Below are 11,090 nucleotides of genomic sequence, written 5' to 3' on the forward strand. Positions count from 1 at the left end.
TATTATTTTTCCCCTTGGCGTGTCGTCATAGGTTCGCTGTAATATTTTATATTGGGAGTTTGTCTGTGATTTTGATACGATTGTAATTTGTAGGCCCTAAGAGCATCCACCTTATTTAACCGCATTATCCGGTAGTTCCATTCAACTCCAATAACGAGTCTGCTGGGCCAAATTCCTGTTATAATTAATCAAAATAATCAGATTTTATACCGCAAAGTTGAACATATATAAGCCTAGAAGTCTAGGTTCGAGCGTGAATGCTGTTTTGCTTTAGATTTTAGGCCCCTAGAGCAACCGACTATTAAACCGCATTATCAGACACTGGCACCCGGCTACTTTAAAGGTGATTATCGGGTCGAATCAGGACGTTGGAATTAAAGAGTTACTAAACCACAACAAACTTTTTTCAGCTTATAACCAATTAATATTGGGATTCTGTATTGTTGTTGATTGTCTCCGGTATAATTCTTAACATATCAGTAAGAAAGTTTATTCAAAATATTTTTATATAAATCTGCATAGCGACTGCCCTCTAACGGTGGAAACCAAGCAACTGCATTGGAATTTATAATATTAGCTGATCGTGTTGATGCTGACGTATTTGGTCCATGCATAGGCCCTACCTGACTCCTGGGCCCTGAATCTTGAATTAAAAAATAAATCACATTTTTAAATTTGAATTTAGGCCGAATTGAAAATAGAGATAATCTGGGTTAATGCCGGATTTGGAGCACTTCAGATTTTCCTACTCGAGTATGAATCCGGTCCTGGGGGAGACGCAGCCGAGCCACCACCAGATGATGGGCCAGACCGACTACACCATCCCAGACCCGGGATACTTTCTGGGGGACCACGGTGGGTTTGGCACCGATGGCTTAGGCCTCTCTGGGTTAGATTTGGGCTCCCTCCCCCCCTCTGGCCTGGCCTACCTTCACCTGAACAGCCCCCTAATGCATAACCGCGTTCCCCCTGCTGCTACGGCGCTACGTAACGACCTAGGCTCCAATATAAGCGTTCTGAAAACACTCAATTTGCGCTTCCGGTGCTTTTTGGCCAAAGTTCACGAGTTAGAACGCAGGAACAAAGTGTTGGAGAAGCAGCTGCAACAAGCGCTGGATGACAACAAATGCCCAGGGGGTAAAGAGTGTGGACATAAGAAGCCCTCCACCAAAGACATAGGGGTCCAGACTGGATTTATTGGGCCCATTATCCCAACCAGACCCGGTTTCATTTCGCTCCACAACGCCAATAACTCTGCCTACATGCCCGGTGGAATGCTCTCGCCAACCTTGAACCCACCTTCTCATCTCTATGACAACAAATACCTCCATGCTTCCACGGATTCGAACTACAACCTAACTACCACGTCCCCTTACTCCATAAGCCCGGCCCTCAGTCCCACCATAGACCACCACAGAATCATCTCCAACAGCAACGAGAAATACACCTGTAACACCGGCACCAATACAAACAGCGGACCCCCTCCCCAGGCCCCAAGATTCCAGCCCAGGACGATCTGGTCTTTTAACCACTCAAGGCGCTTCGGGAGAGAGTCTTCATCGGGCCCTGGGGGCTCATGGTCGCAGCCGGACGGGGTGGGGGTCCAAGTGGACACCATCACACCAGAGATCAGAGCGCTGTACAACGTCCTGGGCAAGGTGAAGAGGGAACGGGACGAGTACAAGAGAAGGTAAGGGCCTGTTTGATTGTTTGATTGTCAACAACAGTTTATTTTTGGAGTTTTGTTTAAAAATTGGGTAGTTTTGGTTGGATTATCAGTTCCAGGCAGTGCAGTGATTTTTGGCCTTAAAGTTATACTGTGTGTAACTTCTGTCGCCCCCATGAGGAATTCTGAGTAATTACAACAACACTGTCAGTGCATCTACTTTAGGTAAGCCTTCTGTGATCGCATATGGATTTTATACCTTCTGCTGTAGACTTCCAGGTTTCTTCTTAGCAGTAGAATCAACAACTGAAACATTTCTTGGGTCTCTTCTTGGGATTTTTGTGAGCTCCTGCACCAGTGTCAGGTGGGGAGACACCAGTTTGTAAACACTGCCATACTGAGAAATACAGAGAGAGTTTTGTGGAGCTGATAATAGGCTTAATCAACTCTGTGTGAACTCGTCTGCCGATGGCTTGAATGTAACCTACAAGTTACGCACTACAGCTTTAAAGCTGCAGATTTCTGATGCTTTTTGACCAGTCATTTCTTTTAGAGATGTTTGTTTGTGTGGGTAGAGATTGATTTGTGTTTCATTCTGTCAGTGAGCAACTTTTTGTGGCTTATGTTGATATCACAATCATGAATATATTTAACTTATATTGCTAAATGTCACAATTCAGTTAAATCACATACCAAAAAAAATACAGTGCAATTAGGTACTTTTTGTGCTGTTCATTCAGAAAAAATACTTTCACACATTTAAAACCAAAACGTTTAACAACTTTTTTTGTCTTTGATTAAAAGTGGAAAAAGTTTTTTTTGCTTGAAATCAACTCAAAATTGTGGAACAATGACCAAATTTGTTCATATTACAATTCCATTCAAATAAGATATGTCAAGTATTTCAATAGCCTGGCATTCCCAGACCTGCCACTAGGCGCTGGCAAATTAAATTATCGTTCAAGATATCAGGGTCTGGATTGCAAGCTAGTGTTTAAATTCCTATTTTACATTCTTCATATTGTTTGTATACAGTAGGTTTTCAAAATGTACTGTCCCATTCCACTGTGTATTCAGACAAAGGCTTAACTTATCGATCAACATGATATTGAGCGGAGTTGAGTGGTTTGAATGTGTCACACCAAAGGGTTTGTGCCAGACAGTAAATGCTGAGGCAGCGATGGTTTTAAAGCCTCTGGTTGTATTGGGTCAATGAGGGCAGGGCTGCTAATCAATGAGCAAGATCCGCATCACGCCATATTCACTTGGCAGATGATTTTGTGCAAAGAAAATGACGATAAGTGCATTTAAACTGTAAGTGCATTCCTCTCTGCAACAGTGTGAGTAAAACTTGTTTATTTAAACTGTTATTTCATTGACTACTGGTACCTTAAAAAATGTTTGTCTCTTGTGAAAACGATTATAACACTGCAAACCGTCAGGAATTGTTAATTGAACTAGAATAAGTGTGCAGCGTGTATGTTGCTTTCAAACACAAGACTTAGTGCATGTCAAAATCAGTGAATATCTCCTCACGATATTCTACCTGTGCTACGCTGTGTGTGCACTGTAAATACACAGCCTATGCTCTGTAAACGCCAACGGGCATGTTGCTATTGCTTTGGTGGACCTACTTTGTTTACATGCCCGTTTACAGAGCCTAGGCTGTGTATTTACACCGGCTTTGTTTTCAGCATCCACACAGTACGGACAGGTAGCAGATTGTGAGGAGATATTCACTGATTTTGACAGAATGGCTGACTCCACGTTAGCTCAGCATAAAGCTTCTGTTGTCTTTCATCACCGGCCTGGTTCACTCTCAGACTCTGACACACGCTGCTGACCCAATGCTTTCTTTATGCTAAGACACTACAACATCAGCAAACACTCACAGTCCCAGGGGCGCTTGTGGTGTACTGGTTAGAGCCCCCCCCCCCAACCCCCTCTACCCCATAGAGTCTCAGTCCTCTTCACAGCAGACCACAGGTTCGAATCCAGCCCGGGTCGTTCTCTGCATTTCATTCCCCTCTCTACACCATTTCATCTCTGTCCCTCCACTTTATCAAATAATGCTTGAAAAAGGCCAAAAAATTATCTTTACTAAAAAACAGCTCTCACAGTCCACCCTGTGTGCTGTTTGTCTGTTTGTCTAAAGGGAGGAAGAGTAACATGAGCTGCTGTTGTTTTTGTCCTCACACTCCTTTATTTTATCCCTCGTTTCTTCCTTTCTCCTTCTTATCCTGCGTTCCAAATCACATACTCTTTCTTTTTTCTATTCTACATACTACAGCTGATCATAAATAGTATGTAGTTAGCATGCTGTATGCTACAATTGGGACATACTTTTACTTATATATTTCATCACAACATCACGCCTTGAACTTGCCTCTTGCTTTTATATGCATTTCACCTCAGACTATGCAACATAACTTCTGTTGTGCAGTGGATTGTGGGTCAAATATCACCCAAAGATGTGTACACTGAAAATCCCGACTGGATGTGGTATGGCATGCGGGTATTTTAAAGCATACTGCATTTGAACACATGTATCGGGCCATAGACATTTTTCTACCATACTAAATAGCAGGGAAGCATTGGGGATTGGATCGCAGCGCTAGTTTAGTCTCTCTCTCTCTCTCTCTCTCTCTCTCTCTTTCTCTCTCTCTCTCTCTCTCTCTCTCTCTCTCTCTCTCTCTCTCTCTCTCTCTCTCTCTCTCTCTCTCTCTCTCTCTCTCTCTCTCTCTCTCTCTCTCTCTCTCTCTCTCTCTCTCTCTCTCTCTCTCTCTCTCTCTCTCTCTCTCTCTCTCTCTCTCTCTCTCTCTCTCTCTCTCTCTCTCTCTCTCTCCCTTGTTGGTTTTTGTCCTTGTACCTGCAATGCAGCACCGGCCTGCTACCGCCAGCAGTGATGACACACACTCTGCCTCCCTCTCAATTCAAAAAGCTTTATCGGCATGACTACTGTAGAAAACAGTTTTGCCATAGCATTACAACAAGGAATATCTCTCCCCCATATATACATGCATTATACACACATTACAAATGACAAGGCATATGGCTGTAAATACATACTCTGCCTCCCTCTCAGTGTCTCTCCATTTCCTAGTTCTCTCCTCCTGTCTTTTTCTGTTTCCATTTTAATTTGTTTTGCCTCTGTGCCGGGCAATACTATATATGGCAGTATATTTTTGGGAAGCCATTCTTGTGAACGCAATATCTCATGAACTCTTTGAGGGATCTTCTTCAAACTTTGCATAAATGTCGACTCCTCTGACTCAAAGATGAACCGAAAAGATTTTGGAGGTCAAAGGTTACTATGATGACCTTACATATTGTGAGGTCACAGTGACCTTGTACCATAGTGTAGCTTCTTAGGAGCTTTACCTTCTTTTAAGCATTGCCTACCACCACTGGACTTTCACCGTTCTGTATTTTGTATTCCTAGCAGAGGCATATAAACTGCAGACAGGATTTAGTTTGTTGCTGTCCCTGGTGACTCCTCATCCATCTCTGCCTGCTGCCACACACACACACACACACACACACACACACACACACACATACACACACACACACACACACACACACACACACACACACACACACACACACCCACACCCTCTCTCTGTCCTGATTTGCAGCGTCAGGCCCGCGCTGACATCATCAATAACAACCTCCCATCATCGCTCAAACCAGACACACACACACACACACACACACACACACACACACACACACACACACACACACACACACACACACACACACACACACACTTATTGGATTAATATCTCTCTTGCACTCTCAATTCATTTCAGTTCAACAAAGCTTTATTGTCTGTATGTTGTCTTATTTAAAATTGTATTTTTTTATGATTTTTTCCCATTTCTTTATTTCATGTTTGCTAAATAAACATGATTAACCCCTTCAGACCCTGCGTCCATTGGAATGGACATGACATATTTCTTTCTCTAAACCAATACATACTCTGGAATACGAGGAATATATAACGGTAGCCTATATTCAAAAAACATCAACAATAGATATGAAGCCTACAGTATTTGCATCGTGATGCTGTGATACGCTGTGTCCCAGTCGATCATAATGACGTCTAGCAGCCTCACTGCAGAGCCACGCGTTGAGACTCTCAAACAGATCAGACACAAGCTGTTGACTCATCTGTGACTGAGGGGTCTGCAGCTGAAAACAAACCAGTTACAACCTCCCCATCACATGGGAGTAGGCATGGGTGTTATGATATTCTGACTATAACTTTAAAGGCAGACTATGCAACATTTTAAGGAAAAAATAAATGATTATTAGAGTCACACAAAAATAATCCCTCTCAATGATCACTTCTGCCCCACCAGAGTGAGTGGTGGTGTGTTTATCTGCACAGTGCTAATATCTCTGGCTGTATTTTACATAGTAGCATTTGTTGGTATTGTTTTGTAAACAGAAGACTCTGGTCTAAGCTCCTCACTGCTACTTTGCGGGGCCCAGAGCAGAAGCCTCTTCACATGTCCTTGACTGGGGTTAGCTTTGGTTAGCTCAGTGGCTAACACACTGATATGCACTTTAAGTCTAGCTGGAAAGTGGTGTCTTCTCTTCCTCCACCGAGTGTCGGTGCCTAATAAATATCAGAAGTAATTTTTTCTCTCTCAGTATATGTAATCTATATGTGAACTGAACTTGAATATTTCACTCAAATTGGTAAAAATCTGTTTACATGGAGGCAATATGATACGAGGTCATTCCCCAGAGACGTGATGTCATTATCACAGCCAGGGCTACAGCTGCCTGTGAAGGACAAACTAAGGTTGCAAAGAGATGGACAGAAGCCAGAGCGGCTGAGGTGATTTGTTGATGGTGTTTAAGAAAAGTGCAAACTCTTTAAAAGCCTTTGGAACAAGTGCGAGAAGCAGCAGAGAAAATCAATAGATCAACTGAAGGTGTGTTCACTTTGATACTCTGAAGATCCTCAGATCTGGTAGGGAATTAACCAGCATCCCCTGAGGATGGCACCAGTGGGAAGGATGTTGCTGTTTTAATCATAGGGGATTCTCTTGGAACGGTGGCCATTTTAGGACATTTCTGACTCTGTATCTGACTTTTATTCATGCCAATAGGCTACGGACCTCATTTTGTGGTGTGTATGATAGACTCAATATTGTTGATCATTTTCACCTGTTGCTGTGATTTTGATTTATCTGTGTAATCTCTGTATAATTACGTGTGTGTGTGTGTGTGTGTGTGTGTGTGTGTTGTAGATGGGAGGAAGAGTACACGGCCAGAATGGACCTGCAGGACAGAGTGGAAGAACTGGAAGAGGTAAAATGACATTTCTCCAGTTCAGAAAACCATTATAAACTTCTATAATATATATTTTAAATTTTTTTAGCAACACCAATTTGACTATTTCTATGCTGCTGTGAAAACTCCTTTTTAGTACATTATTTTATTTTATTTTATTTTATTTTATTTTATTTTATTTTATTTTATTTTATTTTATTTTATTTTATTTTATTTTATTTTATTTTATTTTATTTTATTTTATTTTATTTTATTTTATTTTATTTTATTTTATTTTATTTTATTTTATTTTATTTTATTTTATGAACACTTTAGTGCACTTTTTTAATGTATATTCAATATTTACCACTAGCATGTTATGGTGTGTTCAGGACCTTCAGGAGAGTGAGGTGTGTCAGGATGAGCTGGCTCTCAGGGTGAAGCAGCTGAAGTCAGAACTGGTTCTCTTTAAAGGACTCGTCAGCAACGTGAGTCTTTGAGATGCTCATGAAACTTTCTCATAGCTACAGGATTTTTTATTTTAATACAGATATGAAGAAGAATTCAAGTTCCAGTGTAGTTTGTAGAATTTTCTTTTTTGATTCATAAAGTGTAATCCATTAGTGTGTGTTTTTTTCTTCCATCCATTCAAATCTTATGTTACAAGCTTTTAGTAAGTAGATAATTACGGGTGTGCTGGCTTTGTCTTTGGGACACTTTAAAAATAAAGCGTGTCCAAGTTCAATACATTTTCTTTACAATATGAATATGTAATCTCAACCAAAGATAATTAGTTGGCTGAGATGTAAAGGCAGTTTTCCATAAAATTGAAGAGTTTTAGTTTTTCCTCCAAACTCAAAAATCGAGAGAAACTTCTAGATCTCTAGATCTTTGCTCATGACAGCAAAAAATAACAAAAACAAAACAAATTTGAAATTTTTAAGCTGAATTGAAAATGAGAATATTTTCCATGTAAGTAAGTAAGTGAAGTTTATACCAAATTATAACAAAAAAAATATGAAGTACAAACACAATTAAAAAGTAAAATGAGCAGCCAATGACACACGGAGAGGTTAAGATTAAGGCAGTAAAATGAAGGGAGGGAAGTGGAGCCATTGTTCGTGTACATGAACCCAAAGTCTGTGTGATGTGTTTCTATCAGAACCTGTCAGACCTGGACAGTAAGATCCAGGAGAAAGCCATGACGGTGGACATGGACATCTGCCGTCGCATCGACATCACGGCCCGACTGTGTGACGTGGCACAGCAGAGGAACTGTGAGGACATGAACCACATCTTCCAGGTACGATTTGATGATTTTTTTTTTTTTTTTTTTTTTTTTAACCTTTATTTATACAGGTAAATCCCATTGAGACCGAAGACTCTTTTGCAAGGGAGACCTGTTCCCATTTACACGTTACCATTCACACACACATTCATACACCGATAGCAGGCTAACTATCGACATTCACACAAGGCAAGGTGGGTGAAGTGTCTTGCCCAAGGACACAACAACTATGACACAGGTGGCAGGGCGGGGATCGAACCTCCAACCCTTTGATCATCGGCCGACCCGCTCTACCACCTTAGCCACAGTCGCCCCGATTTGATGTTTATCCTCACGACAAATATTAAACCTTAAAAAAAATCTGTAAACCAGGTACGATTCTGTGTCCATACAAACACATTTTGGACCTTTTTATGCCTCTGTAAACCTGGTCTAATATAGTCAAAATTAATATATGATATTGAAGTTGGTTGTCTCAATAAGCTTTTACAAAAAATCTAATTGAAAATAAATGTTCTTCAATATTATAGAAGTTGGTTTGAGGAAAAAAAAATAATAATTTTTGCTGTCTAGACCATTTGACAGGACTGTGTGGGTGTGGCAACAGAGTCATTGTTTTTATAGATTGGTTAAAACTAATGTGTCATAAGAACCAGAGCATAGACCACCTGCCTCATCTAAACAAGACTTCTGTAAAGTTTATCAAACTTAAATGACAATATCTTTATTATCAATTTGGATCAATTAATAAGTCTATAACTCTTTTCAGATGCTTTACTATCATGCAACCCACTCCTGAAATAACATAGTTAGAATGATTTTGTGTATTAAGGTTTCCAGGGGATTTTAAACTAAACTTGTCTCCTTGCCAACAGGTGGCCACTCCCCCCTCCACTCTGCGCATGGTCAGGAAACCAAGCGGCCAATCGGTGAAGGTCGTCGACGGAGACGAGCTGAGCGTCTCCGAGGGCGATGGGGCCAGAGACGATGACTCATGCAGCACGTCGGCCAATCAGATCAACGAGCAGATGCAGAGGATGCTCAATCATCTGTAAGTGTGTTTGTAAAAATTATACTTTAAAACAATGATGTTTAAACATGTTGTTGACCTGTGTGTGTGTGTGTGTGTGTGTGTGTGTGTGTGTGTGTGTGTGTGGGTGTGTGTGTGTGTGTTTGTGTGTGTGTGTGTGTTACAGGAGGGAGTGTGAGTTTGAGGATGACTGCGACAGTCTGGCCTGGGAGGAGACAGAAGAGACTCTGCTGCTCTGGGAAGATTTTCCTGGATACACACTGGGAGTGGAAACACAGGGAGAGGTACACACACACACACACACACACACACACACACACATACATAGCGTAACACATCTAGATTGCTTATTGATGTTTTTTAAGAGATGAAAATGCATTCATAGATATTGCCAAATGTCCATATTTATTCAAAGAATCCAATAAAAAAAAAAATAGTTCTAACACATAATGTATCAACTGACACAGTTCCATGATGATATACTGTATAAAAGCTACAAATCTTACCATAATCAGCTGCAGTGTCACCTTAACAACAACATAGTGACAAGTGAGCGCCATAGTAGCATCAGATGAAACACAATCAACATTCAAAAGTAGATGTGAACTCTGTGTATTTGAGAGACCTTGACCCATTTAAGAAGGATTCCCTCAGGCTGCAGCAGTCAGCAGCAGGTGCCCTCTGTCAGGGAGAACACCTGTGATTCCAGTTAGGGGTTTAGGGTTTAACTTTGACCCACCTGACAAACTTGACCTGGCGTGTGAGCTTTCTTTAAGGCTGTTATCACGTCATGTTAACGGCAGAACCTTGATAGTTCAGTCTGATGACGCAGGCGGCTTTTAGCTTAAAGCTCTCTGGCTAACGACCTCATTAGTGAAGACCAAAACAGATTAAGACGAGACAGTGCAGGTGAATAGGGAGGGGGGGAGGGGGGGGTACTTATAGATATCATGGTGAAACTTTGCCAGTTGATTACTTACATTCAAATAATATTTCTCAGAAATGTTTCAATAAATATGCAGAGTTTGCAACATTTAGCTTATTGCACATGCAAACATTTCCTTCATGTTTTTATGAACAAAGTGTATTTTGGATTTTATTAGCATATAATTATATTTGTACATTTTTGATGTCCGTGAAAAGCATTGATGACTTATCATAGCTACAGCTCAAATCAGAGTTATAGACATTTTTATCAGCAGTGTTTTATTCTTGCTCCCCCCCCCCCCCCCCCCACACACACACACACACACACACACACACACACACACACACACACACACACACACACACACACACACACACACACACAGCAGCAGGACGATTCCATCGAGGAGGTGATTAACAACACAGAGAGTCTGTTTCAAACCCGAGAGAAAGAATACCAGGAAACCATCGGACAGATAGAGGTCAGTATGTTTATCACTTAGTTAAGTTTTTTAAATGTATAATATAAGAAAAAGATGGAGTCAGCGATTCTGGAGAAAAATCCCTTTTTGTCTAAATCAGTGAATATCTCCTCACGATCCGCTACCTGTCTGTACTGTGTGTGTGCTAGTCCAGTATTACTATACAGCCTAAGCTCTTTAAACGTGTATGTAAACCATAGCTAGCTAGATGTCTGTTTACAGAGCCTAGGCTGTTTATTGACAATACATTTGTTTTCAACGCACACACAGTACAAATAAGTAGCGGATCGAGAGGAGATATTCACTGATTTTGTCAAAAATAAATTGACAACAACTGTACTCCAGAATTGCTGACTTCGCCTTAAGTAATCGTCGGCAATGGAATCAGTTTATATGTAACCGGTTTGT

General features: G+C 40.9%; 1 protein-coding gene across 1 annotated transcript in view; it reads left to right on the plus strand.

Moving 5' to 3' along the window:
- Window positions 1–716: 716 nt before the first annotated feature.
- iffo1a (intermediate filament family orphan 1a) overlaps window positions 717–11,090 on the plus strand; it is a gene marked incomplete at both ends in the record, with an annotated part of 12,257 nt that continues 1,883 nt past the window's right edge. Inside the window, 7 exons of the mRNA XM_080045228.1 lie at window positions 717–1,690; window positions 6,934–6,994; window positions 7,348–7,443; window positions 8,118–8,258; window positions 9,119–9,294; window positions 9,440–9,557; window positions 10,593–10,682. Coding sequence (XP_079901354.1) covers window positions 717–1,690; window positions 6,934–6,994; window positions 7,348–7,443; window positions 8,118–8,258; window positions 9,119–9,294; window positions 9,440–9,557; window positions 10,593–10,682 — 1,656 coding nt within the window. The remainder of the gene's footprint in view (window positions 1,691–6,933; window positions 6,995–7,347; window positions 7,444–8,117; window positions 8,259–9,118; window positions 9,295–9,439; window positions 9,558–10,592; window positions 10,683–11,090) is intronic.

The sequence above is a fragment of the Ammodytes marinus genome (genome assembly GCF_949987685.1).
Source record: "Ammodytes marinus genome assembly, chromosome: 17".
NCBI lineage: Eukaryota > Metazoa > Chordata > Actinopteri > Uranoscopiformes > Ammodytidae > Ammodytes > Ammodytes marinus.